The 20526-nt window shown below is 51.0% G+C and overlaps 1 protein-coding gene across 1 annotated transcript; it reads right to left on the bottom strand.

The window, feature by feature from the left end:
* Window positions 1–2301: 2301 nt before the first annotated feature.
* Window positions 2302–10641, bottom strand: LOC140712177 (SH3 domain and tetratricopeptide repeat-containing protein 1-like). The gene is made up of 4 exons (XM_073017939.1): window positions 10234–10641; window positions 9371–9527; window positions 8231–8427; window positions 2302–5467 (listed from the first exon to the last, which is right to left on the bottom strand). The coding sequence occupies exons 1-3, from the start codon at window positions 10417–10419 to the stop codon at window positions 8324–8326; spliced, it is 447 nt and encodes a 148-aa protein (XP_072874040.1). The 5' UTR covers window positions 10420–10641; the 3' UTR covers window positions 2302–5467; window positions 8231–8323.
* Window positions 10642–20526: the final 9885 nt, after the last annotated feature.

Below are 20526 nucleotides of genomic sequence, written 5' to 3'. Positions count from 1 at the left end.
CTCCCAGTGTCGCGAAAAGTGTACACCCCTCTATGATGTTATTCCTAGTAGCCTGGGGGTAAAGCATGACATTATAGAAACTACCGCAGTGTGTGTACATGCCGTCGGTCATCTTGTTCCTTCTATCCAGGGTGGGAGAGGTTGATATGACTCACAATATCACCGTGGGCGTGGACCTCAACCGTGATATTTTCCCTAACATCCAAAGTGGGAGAGGGTGATATTTCTTCCGATTTCGCAGTGGCTGTGATATGGTTCCTAATATCCAGATGGCGAGAGGATGATATCAGTCTCAATATTGCAGGAGGTGTACACTCCCTGGTGATATTGTTCGTAATATCCAGGAACGGAGAGGATGATATCACTCCCAATAAAGCAGGGGGTGTACACCCCTTCTGTGACATTGTTCCTAATAGCCAGCCGGGGAGAGAAAGATATTACCGCCAATATCGCAGGGGTGTACACCCCTTTGGGATATTTTTCCTTATATCCTGGGAGGGAGACGATGATACTAGTGGCAACATCGCACGGGTTGTACACACCCACTGTGCTATTGTTCCGAATAACACGATATGACTCCCAATAACACAGGGGGGGTACATCCTCCAGTGATATTGTTTCTTATATTCACGGGGAGAGGATGATATGACTCCCAATATCGCAGGGGTTGTACACACCTCCTGCAATATTGTTCCCAATATCCCGAAGGGGAAAGCATAATATTACTCTCAATATCTCAGGGGGTGTACACCTCCTTCGTAATATTTTTCTTAATATCCATGATGGGAGAGGATGATAAGACTCCCAATATGGCAAGAAGTGCACAGCCACCTGTGATATAGTTTCTTACATCCAGGTAGGGAGAGGATGATGTTACTGCCCATATCGTACAAAGTGTAAAACCCCTTCGATATTTTGCCTACACTCCTGAGGGGAGAGGATGATATTACTCCCAATATCGAAGAAGGCGTACAACCCCCTGGGACACTACGCCCAATATCCACGTTGGGAGATGACGACAATATGCCCAATATCGCAGGGGATGCACACCCACCCTAAGATATTGTTCCTTATATCGAGAGTGGAAGAAGACGCCATTACTCCCAATAACGCAGGGGCTGTGGCTGTACACCCCTCCTGTGATATTGTTCTTTATATCCTAGGGAAGAGAGGGTGATACTACACCCAATACCGCAGGGGGTGTACACCCACTCACTGATGTTGTTCTTAATGTATTCCACCTCCCACCACCAGGGATATCCTTCCTAATATCCAGGGGAAGAGAGGATAACATTATGCCCAATATTGCAGGGGAGTATACACACCCTCTGTGATGCTGTTCCTAGTATCCAAAGGTAGAGACGATGATATTACTGGCCATATCGCAGGGGGTGTACACCCTTCTGTGATATCGTTTTTGACTTTCAGCTTGGGGAGAGGATAACATTAATTCCAATATCGCAGAAGGTGTACAGACCCCTGTGATGTGGTTCCTAATGTACAGGGGAAAGAGAAGAATATTGCTCTCAATGTCGCAGGGGATGTAACCACCTTGTCCCCTGTATATTGTTCCTAATATGTAGGGGGGGGGAGGCTGACAGTACTCCCAATATCCCAGAAGGTGTACACACACCTGTGATATAGTTCCTAATATCCAACGGGAAAGAGGCTGATTTTACTTTCGATATCGCAGTGGGTGTACACCGCCCCCAACCCCGGGGTATCATTCCTAATATCCAGGCAGGAAAAAGATGACATGGCTGACAATATCAAAGGGGGTGGACAACTCTTCCGTGATATGGTTCCTGATATCCAGGGGGTGAGTGAATGATGTGTACACCCCGCCTGTGATATGAATCATAAAACCTAGAAGAAGAATGACATTGCTTTCAAAAACACACGGGGTGTACATCCACCCTGTCATATTGTTCCTGTCATCTAAAGGAAGAGATGATGATACTACTCCCACTACCAGAGAAGGTACACACCCCCCTGTGATATTGCTCCTCATAACTTGTAGGGGAGAGCATGATATTACTTCCAGTATGACAGTGGCTTGGCACCCAGTCTGTGATATTGGTTCTGCACACCAACTCTGTGTCCCTCGTTTCCCATGCGTTCTCTCCTCACTGTTGGAACCTCGGGGGAGACTTTGTCTTTGGTTACACATGAAGAGACGAGGGGTCTGAGAGGTTAAGCAAGTTTGTTACTGGAAAGGGGTCCCCGATCCAGACCCCAAGAGAGGTTTCTTGGATCTCACAGAAGAAAGAATTCGGGGGGAGTCCATAAAGTGAAAGCAACTTTATTAGGAAAGAAAAGGATAGAAGAATGGCTACTCTGGCCGGACGCAGCGGCTCACTCCTGTAATCCTAGAACTTTGGCATGCCGAGGCAGGTGGATCACCTGAGGTGAGAAGTTCGAGACCAGCCTGGTCCAACATGGCAAAACCCTGTCTCCACTAAAATACAAAACATTAACGGTGTGGTGGCAGGTGCCTGTAATCCCAGCTACTAGGAAGGCTGAGGCAGGAGAATCGCTTGAACCCAGGAGGCGGAGGTTGTAGTGAGCCAAGATCATGCCATTCTAGTTCAGTCAACAGAGCAAGACTCCATCTCAAAAAAAAAAAAAAAAAAAAAAAAAAGAATGGCTACTCCATAGGCAGAGTCGCCCCAAAGGCTGCTGGTTGCCCATTTTCATGGTTATTTCTTGAACATACACTAAACAAGGGTTGGACTATCCATGAGTGTTCCAGCAAAGGGGTGGGCAATTCCCAGAACTGAGTTTCTGCCCTCCCTTCTGAGACCATGTAGGGTAACCTCCAGATGTTGCCATGGCATCTGTAAACTGTTCTGGCGCTGGTGGGAGTGTCTTGTAGCAGTTAATGCATTATAATTAGCACATAATGAGCTGTGAGGGCAATCAGAAGTCACTCTCGTGGCCATCTCGGGTTTGGGGCTTTGGCTGACTTCTTTACTGCAACCTGCTTTATCAGCAAGGTCTTTATGACCTGTATCTTGTGGGGACCTCCTATCTCATCCTGTGACGAAGAAGGCCTAGCCTCCTGGGAATGCGGCCCAGCAGGTCTCAGCCTCCCTTTACCCAGCCCCCATTCAAGATGGAGTCGCTCTGGTTCACGTGCCTCTGACAAGTTGGCCTGGGTTGAGTGTTCTCTAGTGTGTGGTTGCTGGAGCTGTTCGTAGGAGTAAGAGGTATTGTCAGTAGGAAACAGGCCTCTGTTAGCCCGGGGACTGGCACTCTGCCCCAGTATGTTGGTCTCATTTTAGTGGTGACAAAACTGGGGCTCACAGACATCAACTCCCTCATCCTGAACCCCTGGACTGTCAGTGGTGGGCTGGGGTTTGAATGTGGGGCTTGAAGACCCATCATCTCCTCTGGTCCCCCAGTCTCTGCTGCCCAAGAGGAACAGGATCCCAGGATCCAGGCCCCTCAAGGCACCAGCCAGGGTGGGTGGAGATGAGAAGGTACAGATCCAAAGACCCCCGGACTCTGAGGCAGGTCGGGGACCGAGAGCAAGCTGGACCTGTGGACCCGACCCCGAGAAGAATGGCTGCAGACCCGGCCCAGCGGGCAGGAGGTCTGTGTCTTCAGTCAACGTGACGGCGCTTCCGGCTCCTCCAGCCAGGCCGTGCTGTCTTCATGTTTCCAGTCATGCGGCCTCCTCTCCAATTCCCAAGCCCAACCCACAGAGACAGCGATCTGGGGTCAACCTGGTTTGTCAGCAGCTCTGACCCGCTGCTTCCAGCCAGCCCCGCGGCCGGTTCTGGAAAGCTCTCTGCTGCCCCCTGCTGGGGAGGCTCGGGACAGGGCTCTGGCAGCAAGCATGGGGTCCCAGAACCTCCAGGCTCTGTCACCTCTGCTGGGTGGAAAACTAACCCAGGACTGAAGCAGCAGATGGCTGCCTGATTCCTTATTATCAGAGCTCCGCCCACTGGCAAGTCTCTCTCCGGGCCTCAGTTTCCCCTTCCATTAAATGAGGGGCTTGGGGGATACCAAGGAGGGTTAACTGCTTAGTGAGGATGGGAGGTTTCTTCTGGGGAGATGAATACATTTTGAAACTAGATGGCGTGAGTGGTTGCACAGGACTGTGAATGCACAGATGCCACCACATTATTTGCGTTGAAATAGTTCATTGCATGCGATGTGAAAGTCACCTCATTTAAAGTGTTTAAAAGAGGGGCCTGGGAGAGTGCAGTGTATGTGAGAATCACGTGGGACACCCGCAGTCTCTGAACCTCGGTTTCCTTGCCGTAAACTGGCAAAGAGACCGTGTGAGCTGTGTTCCTGGGGCCCAGAGATTCCAAGAAGGAAAACCTGGGATTCCTGGGACTGGGATGAGGGCCGGGGGCCGGAAGGGGAGCGGTATGTGGGGACGGCTGGGGGGCAGCCCAGATAAGGCTTTCAATACTGGGTAGCAGCGTCTACACAGGCGGAGATCCCTGCATCTCACTTCCTGCAGGGCTGACCAGTGGCCAGAGGTGGGACTGGCCAGGCCTGGCCCAACCAAGTCTGGGAGCAGAGGACACTGAGTGACGGATCCCCGGGGCCACCCTCACTGGCCTGTGGCTCTCCTGACACCACAAGAGAGGCCCAGGAGCTGACCTTGGGTCCTCATGGGGGACACCTTCCTGGCTGCAGGCTGGCAGGGTGGTGTGGTGGTCAGTGTACTGGACTCTGCGTCTCCACCCCTACCTGCTGTGTGACAGTGGGCCAGACACCTAACCTCTCTGTGCCTCTATTTCTTCAATGGCGAACAGGGACACTAGCAGCCCCCACATCCGGGCGCAGTGGCCTGAAGGTTAAAGGCAAGGGCGGCACGAGACCTACAGCAAGAGCTCTGAGCAGGGAGAGCAGGGAGCTGCCCAGAGAGTTCCACCACCATCTCCCCTCTGGCCACCAAGGAAACCGAGGCTCATGGTGACCTGGCCCAGGTCTGTTGGACTCACAGTAGTTCTCATCCCCAAGATCAGAGGGCTGCCACCAGGGAAGGAGATGGCCCTTAGACACAGCCCAGGAAGCACACAGGGAAGGATAACCTGGGGACTTCAGTAGGTTATTGCAAAAAAAAACATTGATTGCTATTTGAACCCTGCTTTCATGCCTCCATTTCCCAGAAAATGAGCCACGGGAGACACCAGGAGAGGCAGGAGACCATCCTCCTTGCACAAAACCCACTCCCTTGGATGCTGTCCTCAGCGAGGGTGGCTGGGGCCAACCAGGGGGTCCACCCGCAGAGTGGCAGAGGCGGCAGGTTGACCCTGCGGACGCTGAGCTCTGTAGCGAAGGTCCTGGCCTTCTGGTAGAAGAGGAGCGACTTCTCACGGTCCAGGAGGAAGTTGTGGGAGATGGTGGCCGGCCGCGTGTAGATCTTCAGCTGTGCCTTCTTGTTGCCCAGGTCCACGGTGGCTGCCAGTGCCAGCTGGTAGTACCCGGTTACATCAAACAGGTCCTGAAGGGGACAGGTCATGCTCAGCAAAAGGGGGACTCGGAGCCCGTCTTCCCAGAGGCCGTTCCTGTCTCCTGGTCATTCCACATGTCCAGCCAATGCTGGCTTACCCCATGAACCCCGAAGCCTGTGACACTGCTGTGGTCTCAGCTGCAGGAGGTGGGGACGACCCTGACACCCCTGGAAGCCTTCCTGACTGCCCCTACACCCCCTCACCCCCAGCCTCCTGCCCCAGTGCCACCCTCTCTGCAGGCAGTGGCTGCTTTCCCCATGGGCTGAGGTCAGGGCAGATCCTGCCTGCTCTGAGAGTTCCATGCAGGACCCGTGGCTCCAAGCCACAGCAGGGGCACAGCGTTGAGTGACCCAGGCTCCCCTCTGGCCCCTGTCCATGCTGACCATTTCCAGGCCCTCCACGGGACAGGCCAGGTACAAAACCATCTCACAGGTGTCCTCTCTGGCAATGTTCCCTGAAATATTGACAGAGTGTGACTCCCCAGACATCCACTCCCATTTTCAATGCATCTTTGGCTCAAACTCACCATCCCTGGGTTGGGATGCCGCCTCCCAGACCTCCTGCTTGACCCTCCCATCCCCAACCAGCTTCTCCCCAGGCGCCTTCTCCACATGGGGGTCACCCAAGGAACCTCTCTAAGACCCATGCCTGGCCTGTCCCTCTTTACCATCTCAAGATGGCTCCCAGGGCCAAGGACAAAGTCCAAGATGCAGCAGTCCATTCCCCCACTGCCCCACCCCACACACGGAGCAGGGGCGTGAGAAGGCCCCGAGTCACCGCCACTGCTCATCCAATGCCCCCGGCCCAGCCGAACACTGGACTCTGTGCTGGGTGCGTGGCTGAGCCTAACGTCCTTGCTCCTATTCCGAGGGACCTGGGAGTGAACACTCACCACACAGGGTGGCCAGGGCTGTGGCAGAGGGAAGCCCAGGAGCCTGTGGGGGGCCCAGGAGGCCCCAGACTCAGCCGGGGGTGGAAGGCAAAGGCTTCCTGAAGGGGTGGGGGCATCCCAACTAAACTGGAAGGAGCCAGCCAATGCCTCTGCGTGTGCCTGTGCGTGTGCCTGTGTGTGCGTGTTCGTGTGCCTGTGTGCATGCCTGTGTGTGCGTGTCCGTGTGCCTGTGTGCATGCCTGTGTCTGTGCGTGTGCCTGTGCCCGTGTGCATTTGCGTGTGCATTTCCACGTGCCTGTAGTATGTGCAGCAGCTAGTGAGTGGCAGGCTGAGCCAGGACACACCTAATCCTCCCTATTCCAGGGCTCGCTCTCATGTGGAGACTAAAGGGGACCCCATTTTAGGGCAATCGGCCAAGATGCCCATTTACCCCTGCCTCTCTGCCAGCCTTCCAGGCTCCATGCAGCCCGGCTGTTTCTCCAACTCCTCTGGGCCCTGGGTCCAGAGCCTCCTATACAAGGAGGAGGGCGTAGCCTTGAAAAGACAGCCACCATTGGGGAATTCCAAGGGGGCCTCCCTGTGGGAAGCTGGCCTGCGCTGACAGCATAGTCACGATGAGGCCCAGAGGGCTGTGCATGGGAAGGAGGTGAAAGAGGCCTCTGCCTCTCAACCCCAACCATGGACTTTGGCCTGTCAGGTACTACTTGGCCCTTTCCTTCCTCCTGGACAGGTGGAGTGGGCGGCAGGCTTGACCAAAAGAGATAAAGGCCTCTTCTGGGAGGCCCGTCCCCCTGGGTCCCAGGGGAGCCCCTGAGCGGTGAGCAGCGTCCCTCTGGGTCTGACACGTGGCACCTCCCTGTCTGGCTGGGACTTGCAAGGCCACAGGGACCACTTCTGACCACCAGGTGTCAACAGCACTGGGCGGGGGCCTCCCGGGCAGCCCCAGGCCTGCGGTGGGGGATATGGGGCGGGGTCTTAGGGCTGCCCCAGCTCCTCATGTTGTTCTAAGGCCCCCAAGATCTTGGCCCCAGGACTGGAGTGCCCTGGCCCCTCAGCCCATAAGGAGCACTGACACGGTGCTGGTGCGATGCTGAGGAAGGGCGGTGCCTGCGGGGCAGAGGGGTGGAGACACCCCAGGTCTGAGTCTGCCAGTCCCAGCACTCCACCCCTGCAGGGCTGGGGGCAGACGGAGCACAGCACCTCCCCTCCAGACAGACCCGACCCAGCAAGGCCTCAGCCTGGCTGGCTGGGGCCCCGCCCCACTGCACCTGCCGTGAGCTGGGGTTTCCCCATCTGTGAACCCGATGGTAAGACCCTGGTCCCACCCCACCCTTCCTGGGTGATGTGAAGATTCAAGGTGTCTCGGGACTCCAGGAAGGAGTTGCTCAGTGCAGGCTGGCACCCTGGGCAGGCTTCCTAGAGGAGGTGCCAGGATTTGGGTTGGATCTTGCAACGTGGATTCAATGTGAGGATGATGCCATCCTCCGAAATGTCCTTCTCCCGACCCTGTTTTCTCTGTTACATGCAACTTGACACTCGACTGTCAAGACTCAGCTTTGGTGTCACCTCCTCCAGGAGGGTCCTCCTGACTACAATCCTCCTTCTTTACCCAGAGGCCACCATTGCCCACTCATGTGTCAGCCTCCCTGGCTGAGACTGAGTTCTTGAGGGTGGGGCCTGGCCAGCTTGGGAGCTGGGTTGTATCTGCTAACACTGCCGGCTCCTCCAGCCACGTGCAGAGCTCCAGGGAGGCCACTGGGCCATTCCTAAGGAAGGCTGGAACCCAGGCCTCTGGGGTCTGGGTGGAGATCCCACTCCAAGGGGGCTGAGAACACCCCGAGCCCTGCCCCTCCCCACCCACCTTCAGGTCGTAGAAGATGATGTCACAGAGAACCACGTACACCTTCATGTAGTAGAGGGTCTCCTCGTCGAACTCCAGCGGCGAGTTGCAGAGCTACAGGGTCTTGAGGTAGAAGTGCTCCGCCAGCTTGCCATGGCCCAGCCGATGGTGCAGGGTGGCCAGCCGGTGGTAGGCCACGCGCTCGTTCAGCCGGTCCCCTGGGGTGCAGGCCAAAGGGACAGGTGTGAGGACGTGGCTCTCTGGGGCAGGGAGGGCACAGGCCCCTCAGGAGCAGATATGCAGACCCCGGGCAGCACACCTGGCTTGCCTCCAGGCACCTGCGGTCACCTGGGCAGCTCTGGCCAGTCCCTTCCGGGTTCCCAGACTCACTTTCCCACCTGCAAAGCAGAACTAATAAGGCCTGCCCCTGTCTACTGTGAGGTTTTGGCAAAGTCGGACTTGGTTGGCCCAGCTCTGTGCCTACACATAGCCACCTGCCTTTGCTCACTGGTTTTAACCAGGGGAGCCCAAAAGCCATGTAGTCCGGGTGCTCCCGGGCACCCCGGCTCCAGGCAACCCACAGACGTGACATCCGACTCCTCCTGGGTGTGTCACGATCAGAGCCCCCTACTTTGGGGAGTCAGTTGCACACCTACTGTGTACTGGGCCACAGGGCACAAGGCGCTGGGGCATGCGGCCTGCCTAGGGTTCCCTGTCTCTGGAGGGGGACAGACGACCCTGGCACAGCACCAGGGGATGCCCGGCCTTAAGGGGCAGACTGCTGGAAGGGGAACTGGGATTTTATCAGCCAGATAGCCATGTGGTTGATGAGGGTGGGAAGGGCACAAGAGAAAGGGAATGTGCCACTCAGTCTGGCACATACATGGACCAATGAGATGCCTGGCATGTCTGGAAGGCAGAGGGCACACTGGGCAGCCCCTGTGGTCAGCAGCGGGAACAGGCAGAGGAAACAGAGCTCACTGCGTGAGAGACCTCGGGCTGTGCCCTACAGCCAGACGGGGAAGCCAGTTGGGCAGATCTGCCTGCCTGGACAGGAGACCAGGAAAATCCAGCAGCTGTTTCAGCTCCTGCCCTGCAGACCTGGAGGTTGGGCTCTGGCAAAGTGTGGGTCCTGGCAGGATGGGGGCTCAGGGGACTTACCCAGAGTGATCCTGAGTGCTAGGGCCACGTAGGCAAACTCCAAGCCCTCCTGGGGCTTCTCCAGTGTGGCCAGGAGTGCCACCAGCTTGTTGCACAGCTGTAGCTGCAGCTCCACCTTGCGGTTGCCCGTAGTCACCGCCAGGGCCAGGACCCAGTCCTACCACACAGGCAGGAGGGGTCAGGTTTCCCGCAGCACCCACCATGCCCAGCGCCCTCCTCAGAGCTCAAACATGTGCTTGGATCTTCCCACGGCCCAGCTACCCCTGCACCTCCACACAGCTCTGTGCTCTGGGATAACACAGAGTTCAGACACCCAAGTTGGGGGATGAAGAGTCACCTGAGGCCCATCCAGCTACACCCGGCAGCCTCAGACCAGCCTCTCCCACCTGGGCACCGGGGGTCTGACTGGGGGAAGCCAGCACTCCTCTCTGCTCTAAAAACACCACATTTATCTGTGCCCAGGGCTGAGCCACACCGTGAGCTCAGAGGAAGGGAGAAGCCATCCCACTTCGGGGTGCATGCAGACCTGGGCCTCCCACTGACATGCTGTGTGTCCTTTGACATGTCCCTGTGCCTCTCTGAGCCTCAGTTTCCTCATCTGAAAGATGGGGACAGGACTTCCCGCTCATGGTTGCTTGAGATCATCAGGTACAAGGGTAGAGCCATTGTCACATCCAGGCCCCGAGCATTTGTCCCAGGCAGGGGCACGGTCAATATCATTCCCGGTGAGACCACTTGGAAACTTAGCATGTGCATGGGTGGCCCTGCCTCCAGGTGGGAGGCCTCTGCCCTGCCACACCTGTGCCTCAGCCCTCCAGGTGCCTCCCTGAGGCCCACCCACATCAGCCCACAGGCCAGCTCACCCGGTAGAAGGACACGGCTTTCTCCCGCTCCCAGGCCCCATTGAAGATGTCTCCAGCTGCCTCAAACAGCTCCAGCCCCAGGTTGGGGTCGCCTGTGTACAGGACCACATTCTGTGCCACCTGAAAGGAGACAGAAGTTCCCTCAAGACCCACACCTGGCGAGGTGGCCACGCCCACGTTTGTCATCCTCCTTCCTCTCACACACTACAGGTACATCTGAGCATTTTTCAGACCCTGTGCATTAGGGCTGCCCCCACCACTGGCATGAGGACAATGAACTGATGCACCTGAGTGCCAGGAGGTGACTGAGCAGCTGCAGCCCAGGAGCCCGACACCTGTGAATCCTACCACCAGGGCTAGCCCTAGCCCACTCCCTCTGCACTCAAACCAGTCTCTGTGGCCCCCAGATTGCTGGGAGCCCATCCCCTGGCTCCTTTCTGCGTTGCCACATCCCTGCCACATCAGCAGTGTTTGTGGGTGGGCCTGGTCCCCTCTTGGCCATGAGCTCTTGATCCCTCTCCTCAACTCAAGGAGGTATACAGCAGGTGCTCAATAATGAAAGCTTCACCAGGCTCGTGGGCTTCACAATTTGTTCCAGATCACACTGTGTTTGGGAAAGCCTCTGAAAACAGCCACTATGACAGATTCTTTTTGTAAGGAGATGTGCCACGTGTCGCTTGGAGCAAGTTCTTCTGTGTGTTAACTGAGTGGTCACATTATTTGAGCATGTGCTGTATACCAGCAGGTGCTGGGCACTGTGAGGGGCCGCGCCTCTGCCCTCAGGGAGAAGATGCTGGCCACTGGGGGAGGATGTGAGGGAACCAATTGGAGGGAGGGAAAAGGCACACAACAGGTGCTCAGCAGTGGCTTAGGAATGAGTGGATGGATGGATGAGTGGATGAGGAGATGTAGACACATGGATGGATGGATGAGTGTGTGGATAGATTAATGTTGGGATGGATGGATGGATGGATGGATGGACGGATGAATGGATGGACGGATGGGTAGGTGGATGGATGGGTGGATGGATGGATAGATGGATGGGTGGAATGATGTGTGTATGTCTGTATGTACGTATGGGTGGGTAGATAATGTATGGATGGGTGGAGGGTAGATGATGTATGTGCATATGGACGGATAGATGGTGGATAGATGAATGTATGGATAAACAAACTGACAGATAGATGAATGGAGGGATGGATTAATAGGTAGATTGGTGGGTGGATGGATGAATGATGGATGGATGGACGAACAGTGAATGGATGGAAGGGAGAAAGGATGGATGATGGTAGGATGGATGGATGGATGAATGGATGGGTGAATGGATGATGGATGGATGGAAGGATGAACAGGTGGATGGATGGATAATGGAAGCATGGATGGATGATGGATGGATAGATGAATGGATAAATGGATATGTGGATGATGGATGGATGGAAGGATAAAAAGGTGAATGGATGGATGATGGAAGGATGAATGGACAGATAGATGGAACAACAGGTGAATGGATGGATAGATGGGTAAATGGATGGATAAAAGGATGGATGAATGATGGATGGATGGACAGATGGATGGATGATGGATGGATGGAAGGATGAACAGATGAATGGATGGATGATGGAAGGATGGATGGATGGATGGATAAACGGATAGATGGATGAATGATGGATGGATGGAAGGATGAACAGGAGGTGAGTAGATGGCTGATGGAAGGATGGATGGATGACAGATGGATATATGGATGAATGGATAAATGGATGAATGGATGAATGGAGTGCAGTGAGAAGTGACCGGGCACTGAGAAGGGCAGACAGGGACTCTACCTCGGTGGCCTGCAGCACTCCTGAGCCTCGGCCTTTACTTTTCTATCTGTACAAGGGATCTAAAGGCCCGTGATTCTAGGCCACAACAGCTCTTCATACACACATACACAAACATCACATGCCTATGTGAAAAGCTGTGACACTTGTCTGATTTCCTGAAGAAGTTATCTTGTATCATTTCTACTCAAGTACTCCACCTCCTTCCAGACAAGTATCTGAGGATGATGGGCTATCCCACAGCAATGTGTGTAACCTCTCCTGCTTATGATCCCTGTTCACATAGCATTTTCCAAAAGCATTTGGTGTGAAGTGACAGAAGAAAGAAGAATAAGGTTCTTTCAGCCCATTCATTCATTCATTCAACAAATATTGACTAACTAACTACGTGCCAGGCACTGGTGATATAACAGGGAACATATATTTTTGTAGGTAGAGACAGACAACCAAAAAGTGTGTTAAAGAGGGATCAATGCTGTAGAGGAAAATACACCAGGAAACAGGAAAGAAGAATACCCCTAGCCACCCTACACTGAGGTGACGCTATCGTCACAAAATGGAAACAGCGGCCGGGCACGGTGGCTCACACCTGTAATCTCAGGTCTTTGGGAGACTGAGGCAGGCAGATCACCTGAGTTCAGGAGTTCAAGATCAGCCTGACCAATACGGCGAAACTCTGTCTCTATTAAAAACACAAAAATTAGCTGGACATGGTGGCACATGCCTGTAATCCCAGTTACTCAGAAAGCTGAGGCACAAGAACCACTTGAACCTGGGAGGCAGAGGTTGGAGTGAGCTGAGGTCACGCCACTGCACTCCAGCCTGGGTGACAGAGCAAGACTCTGTCTCAAAAAAAGTAAAAATAAAAATAAAATGTAAACAGAGAATAAGATACCAAAAGAAAGAACATGAACGATTAATTGTAACAAAAGCCTTTGTAAGCTGATACTTTCCTTCCTGGATCCTTGTCCCTTACAAATGGAAAAAAACGGCGGGTAAGGGGTAGCATCAAAATGATGTTTTAAGATGGCTTCGGGTTTCAAATGTCTGACAGCCATACCCATATACTTCAAGGAAAAAGTTCTAGCTCTGTAAGCCACCTGGGCAATGGTTTAATGTCTTTTTTATTTTTTCCAGAGTTTTTAAAATACAGGAAAACGTGTGTGTTTATTTGGCTGCTCTGTGCCCGCACACGTGCTAACTGTGCTAACAGGTTTTTCCATGTTTTGCTGAATTTGCCAGCTTGCCATAAACAGGCTTCCATGTCTTATTGTGGGGCAGGGATTTACAAAAAATTGTAAAAAATTGTGGGGCAGGGATTTACAAAAGACCACACCGAGCGTGCACAGTTACCTGAGCATAGAGCCACCAGAGCGAGCTATCCAGGAAGAAACAGGGTCATGGAAGCCTGAGCTTCTACACCCAGCTCTGCAACTCATTCACCCTATGACCTTGGTGAAGGCTCTTAGCTTCTGTGAGCCACAAGAGAATCACGGGAAAACAGAAGATATGAAAACTGCTCTGCCTTTTTCACAGAACTGCTGAGGGAATAAAATCAGATAATGGATTTTTAAATTCTCTGTGAATTACGAAGCAAAATACAAACGTATGAAATCATTCTTGCCATTAATAACAGCACTGTAAAATTAAGAACAGAGTTAAGACCACAGCATTTTCCATCCCCCGACTCCCGAGAGAAATAGTGAGTCCAGCTGATGTATTTGGGCAACCCCAGTATCTAGGCTTCGAGAGCCTCAAACAGCTCATAAACTCCGACAGTATCACTCCAGCCCAGTGCTCATTAAGTTCTCCAAGACAGCCACTGACAGAAAATACTACAGCTTTTTCAGCTGGGCTTGAAGCCCTCCAAGCTCACAGCACAGTTAAACAATGAAGAAGAGGTTTTCTGCCACTAGGCTCAAAAGCTGGCTTTTGTAGATTCCCATAGAAAGAACATTCAAGGCCAGGTGTGGCGGCTCATGCCTGTAATCCCAGCAATTTGGGAAGCTGAGGCAGGAGGATCACCTGAGGTCAGAAGTTCAAGAACAGCCTGGCCAATATGGCGAAGCCCCGTCTGTACTAAAAATACAAAAATTAGCCGGGCATGCTGGCGGGCACCTGTAATCCCAGCTACTCGGGAGGCTGAGGCAGGAAAATCGCTTGAACTCAGGAGGCTGAGGTTGCAGTGAGCTGAGATCACGCCACTGCACTCCAGCCTGGGCGACAAGAGCAAAGCTCCATCTCAAAGAAAAAAAAAAAAAGAGCATTCTTTTTTGCTGATGTTAAATTTCCTGTGCTTAACACAGAGAAATCATACAACACTGAAATCCTGAAAAACATATCATAAAAAGCATTTAGTGACTGAAAAGACATTCAATATAACCTGTAACAGTGAGTTCCCCTCCTCTTTCCAGCCAGCTCCACTAACGCTGTGACCCTTAACAATGCTTTCACTAACACAGAGGAAAATTAATAGGACCGCTTACCCCTCTCAGCTGACAGCTAAACCAGTGCTTCTCCCTGGGCTCACTAAAGATGACCTTACCCAAAACCAGGCTGCAACGACCCTGTAGATGTTGACTAACAATTTCAAAATTCCCATGTTCTTTGTCCACTCTTAAGGAAGATGAACTGAAGCCAGGTGTCTCCAAGTCAGAACTAACAGAGGCCTCAGACATCAGATGGCCCATCCCCTTCTTTGACAACCGGGGGATCTAAAGCTGAGCTTATGGAAGAAAACAGCCTGTTTAGTAACAAAGCGAAAACCAAAGCCTAGACACCCAACCTCTGGTCCACAACTCCTGCGACAATCCAGAACCCATATAGGATGAGTCTCCCTAACGAGAAACTCCGAAATCCACAACTTTTTCAGTGCCGACGTGACGCTCAAAGAAATGTTCATTGGAGCAGCTCAGATTCTGGATTTTTGAATTCAGGATGCTCAACCAGCAAATATAATACAAATATTCAAAAATCAAAAATGCAAAAAAATCTGAGACACTTCTGGTTCCAAGCAGTTTGGATGAGGGATATTCAACCGGCATTTTTTTTTTCCTCTAATGAAGGAAATTAAAAAAGAGGCCCGAGCAAAGTCATTCAATCCATACTAAAGTCATTCAATAGTTTAATTAGTACCCATTTAAAGTTAAGTGCTACCCACTGATATTTAAAAGGATGAACACATACATGCCTATAATCCCAGAACTTTGGAAGGCCGAGGCGGGAGGATCACCTGATGTCAGGAGTTCAAGACCAGCCCGGCCAGCATGGTGAAACTCCACCTCTACTAAAAATGCAAAAATTAGCCAGGCGTGGTGGCGCACACCTGTTATCCCAGCTACTTGGGAGGCTGAGGCACAAGAATCACTTGAACCTGGGGGGGAGCACGTTGCAGTGAGCCGAGATCACACCATTGTACTCCAGCCTGGACCACAGAGCAAGACTCTGTCTCAAAAAAAAAAAAAAAGAAAAAAGAAAAAAGAAAATTAATTTAAATTGTGTTTTCACATGGAGCCCATGTTCCCAGAACACAAGACCTGCTCTATGCTCCAAGCGCTCACAGGGTGCCCCTTTATCTTAATACTCACCATATTCCATGGCAGCCATTGGCACGTGTCTGTCCATCGCACTAGACTTCCTGCGCATGAGGCAGGGATCATGTATTATTACCTTTCTGTCCCCAATGTCTGGCCTAGAAGACACTCAGTAAATGATTACTAAGTCAGTTACTAAGATATGTTAAACTTGTATTAACAAAGTTGATTTAATAAGTTTGCCAATGCAGCATTCATACCACACAGCTTAAATCTCAACCTCCAGATTTATCTTGTGTTCTGCTAGATTATCACCTATTAACATTCAGGAGGCACCTAGTATGTGCTGGGCATTACTAATTGCTGGGGACCTAGTAGTGACAAAAGAACATTCCTTGTTCAAAGAGAAGTTCTAGTATAAAGAGGAACAGAAGGAACAGGCTAGATTGATGAGAGAGCTAAGAAAAGGACAGGCTGCCATGGGAAGCACCTGGTCTTGTCTGGATGGTACATAGTTAACGAAGTCTGAGTGCTTCATATGGCATAAGATCATCTCCTCCAAAGAAGCGAATGAAGCTTTGATTCCCCAGTACCAGACAGTCACCATAAAGGTACGTACAGCCACATGCTTAGTGTAGGAAGTGAAACCAAACAAACAAACAAAGCTCCAAGTTCCAGAGGCAACGGTCCAATTATGAAATCCTCTGGCTACGTTCAATTGAAATTCAAGGTATTCCAGCGGCCAATATTTAAGTAATAAATTACCCCAACCACTTAAAACTAAAGTAGTCTTTGGTTCAAGGGGTAAGGGTATACTACCTTTTACAAATTTATTAACTCTTAATATTTACATTTAAATATGATGATGGTGGTGTAATAATAACTTTACTGAGTAGGTACGATGTGTTAGGCACCAAACTAAGCACTTTACACACACATTTGCACGATCCTCTGAGATGATAATGACCCCTTGTCATCCCATTTCATAGATGAAAGTCAGGTTTATATAAGCTTAAAAACTTGCCCCAAATGACACAGCCAGTTAGCAAAACCCAGGCAGCCCGACTCCATAGGCCTTGTTTAAAGAAGTAATATTTATAAACTGTCCAGCACAGCAGTGGTACAAACAAGAGTTCAATAAATGCCTAAAGGGTACTTCATACCCAAAATCGTTTCCCACCAATCAAACCACACTTACTCTGGTTCTGCACAACCAACTGTCAAATCATTGTTCCATGAAGAAAAGGTGGAATGGGTAGAGATCAGAATAGAGTGAATAACTGGTAAATATACTTCATGACAGGTAGTAACAGGAGGTGGCATTTAGGCTATTTCCACATTTGTTTGCATAACACTTTTTTTCACAGTTCTAAAGCACAAGAACCATTCTAAGCTGGTGAAAGCATAAGGCATGTCTATGATCCAGGACTCCAATTCACTGCGGATCAGTGGATTTCAACCTTTACGGTATATCAGAACCACCTGGGGGTTTTTAACAGCACTACAGCTGCCCAGGCTCCATTCCTGCAGATTCTATTTCAACTGGTCGGGAGTAAGCACGCATGCTTTTTTTACAGCCCCCCAGATGCAGCTAGGTTTGCAAACCACTGTCCAAGACGCTCTCACACTTCCGTTCAGTTCAACACACACTCACTGAGATTCTAAGCACTATGAATCGGGCTAAGTAAACAAGTCAGGCTCCACTCCCTAATAATATTGGCAAAGAAACCAACATCAGAGATTTATTCCAGTCCAAACCAAATAAATGGCCGGGTGAAAAAAATGCCCAGGCAAAGTTTGCCACACAAAACAACTTCCTGTATCTTCCCAGTCAGTAGCCTAGAGACTGACTCTGAGCCATAAGAATTCAGAATCAGGGGAAAATGCCAGTCTGAGGCATCTGCCACACTCCTAGCACACCCCCAAAAGCGCCCAGCTACATTTCACACCCACTGTCCTAACAGGGGTCGAAATAGGGAAGAGCAGTGCAATACAGAAAACAGAACCTGCTGGGGGCCAAAAGGCTGGGGAATTCCAGTCCTAGCCCTGCTACCGATCGGTCTGGTCACTTCTCTCTGGTCCTGGTGTGGCCAACAGTTACATGAGAGGGTGAGGTATAAAAACACAGAGGTCAGGCAAGCTCCAGCATCCAAAATACATAGAAATTAAAAAGCATTAAGGTGATATCAAGGAATATATGCCATCAACCAGAAAAGTAACTGAAGTATTCCTTTTCCCATTCATAAGAAATCAAAAGTGGAAGCAGAAAATTGAGCAATCAGCCTACCAAGTTGACTGGGGCAACAGAAGACACTCACGGATTCTGCTCACAACAGCGGGGGTGACAGAACAACACGAGAATGGCAGAGCATCCCTCTCTCCTCTGTCCACCCATGCCACCAGCACGTGAGTGCGTCCACACGCAGCGCCCAGTCTCCTGTTCCACTGACGCCAGCGTCCACTCACCGCAAGCCTACTAAGTGCCACATGTGCTAGGATGCTCCCTCATCTCATCACCATAGACGTCCCTGCTGGAGGTGAGTATGTGACAGATGAAAATCACGGAGGCCTAGGGAGGTTGAGACCCGCATTCCCACTGCGGTGAGGGCGTGCTTGACAGGGACCCCACGGCTGGGCTCTCCATGCTGCTCTCCTCAGTAATCACTCCAGACCAGAGCAGCGAGGGGGAGTTTTCTCCCTCTCACTATTTTCAGCCCCTTGGCTGACCCAGCATTCCCCAGAAAGCTATGGAGTTCTGGCAGCTCTGAGGCCACAAAGCCATAAACGCATGGGACACACAGCCCATCTGTCTCTAACGGGTCTTTTACTTGTCATGCTGGTCATTTCTAAGAGCAGATGGGTTAAGAAAGACTTGGCAAGTTACCACGAAATGACCGCTCCACTCCTCCCTGGGGGAAGGCTGACTAGCGAGCAGTCAGGCCGGCTTTCTTCCCCCACTCCCTGCATTCCTGTCCCTAAGGAGCCACAGACAATCCCACCAAATAGAGGCAGGAGACAGCCACCTCCTTCCTACAGCTGGAGGGGGTAAGGGTCCTCTCGGGCCTTTCTAACTGCATGAAAACCAAACTGTGAGCTGTACTGACCCGGGCCTCGCCCATGTTGCAGGCATGTACGACACAGGTGCCCAGTGGTATCATCAGGCAGAACTACGAATGTGCTTTCCATCGTTTTCATACAATGATTCCAGGACCGCTATTCACACAGCTCCACTTCTCACATATACGACGTGCTTCACGGATTACACAGCATGTTCACCATGCCCCTCATCCGCTCCTCCCAGCAGCCTTGTGTGATCCCTTCAGTATGCTTCCTCATCTCCATTTCTTAAGAAATCGAGTTTCTGAGGTTATGAAACCAAAACTTTCCCAAGAATATCCAGCTAGTGTTAGAACCAGGATATGAGGGCTTCTGATTCTAGAACCATTATTTGTGCCACTATTCCACATGGGCCCCTCCAGGGATTTCTGCCTGATCTTGAAATGCAGACAGCAAATCTGTCTCTCTAGAGTCCTGGGGTTCCCTATAGACAAGAAGTCAAACTTCTAACAGAAAGCTTATACTTTTTTGGAAGGCTACCTGGGATCTTTCTTTTAAGTTAGTTTGTTCATGTTTTGGAAAGATTATTCCAACGGCAAAGTGGGGCATGAAGTGTAGAAAGGATTCCATGATGAGGCAGAGAAACAATTCGGTGGCTCTTACAACAGTTCAAATGAGGCATGAGGCGCAACCAGAAAGGACAGAGGGATAATGCATTGGAAAGAAATGCAAAATGAAGTCCACTCAGACCCAGGATGGAAAAAAGGGGATAAAGCATGATGGTGGTTTCTAGTTGGAAAGACTGATGAACAAGGATGTCATTAACTACTGCAGAGTGGTATCTGAGGCCTGGGGGCACCAGTTTGTTTAACCATTCAGCTGCTGAGCAGTCTCCGGGCTGTTTCCAGTTTCTAGCCTTCATAAATAATGCTGCTGTGAACAGATACATAAAGGTTTTTGTGTGAACATAAGTCCTCATTTCTCTGGGATAACTGCCCATGACTGTGAGTGCTGCGTCCTATGGCAATTGCACATTTAGTTTTTTAAGAAACTGTCAAGCTGTTTTCCAGAATGGCTGTACCATCTTCCATTCCCATCAGCCAACTGTGAGTGATCCCGTTTCCCCGCATCCTCACCAGCATTGGTCTTGTTACTACTTTTTATTTTAGGCATTCTGATAGGTGTATAGTGATGTGGCTTTAGTGTGCATTTTTCTGATGGCTGATGATGTTGAACGTCTTTTCATGTGCTTATATGTTATCTGAAATGTCTCTTCAGGTCTTTTATTCATTTTTAAAGTAGATGATTTGGTTTCACTGCTGAATTTTGATAGTTCTTTATATATTATAGATACGAGTCCTTTATCAGACATGTGGGTTTCAAATAGTTTCTCCCAGTCTCTAGCTCCTCTTTTCATCTTTATTTTGCATTTTATATTTTAGTCCATGATCCATTTTGAGTTAATTTTTGAACGAGGCATGAGGTTTAGAGCAGAGTTCAGGTTTTTTTCCTATGAATAATCAGGTAGCCAGTAAATTTTTTTAACAGACAAGGTCTCACTCTGTCACCCAGGCTGGAATGCAATGACAAGATCAGAGCTCACTGCATCCTCAACTCCTGGGCTCAAGTTATCCTCCTGCCTCAGCCTCCTGGAGTAGCTGGGACCACAGACAGGTGCCACCACGACCAGTTAATTTTTTTAGTTTTTGTAGAGACAGGGTCTTGAGCCATGTTACCCAGGCTGGTGTGGAACTCCTAGGCTAAAGTCATCATCCCACTTATATGGGGCCAGGCAGTGGCACATGCCTGTAATCACAGCACTTTGGGAGGATGAAGCAGGAGAATCACTTGAACCCAAGAATTCCAGACCAGCCTGAGCAACA

This window comes from Chlorocebus sabaeus, chromosome 8 (assembly GCF_047675955.1).
Source record: "Chlorocebus sabaeus isolate Y175 chromosome 8, mChlSab1.0.hap1, whole genome shotgun sequence".
NCBI lineage: Eukaryota > Metazoa > Chordata > Mammalia > Primates > Cercopithecidae > Chlorocebus > Chlorocebus sabaeus.
Note: the sequence above shows the minus strand (reverse complement) of the source record. Positions and strands in the feature narration are given on the sequence as shown.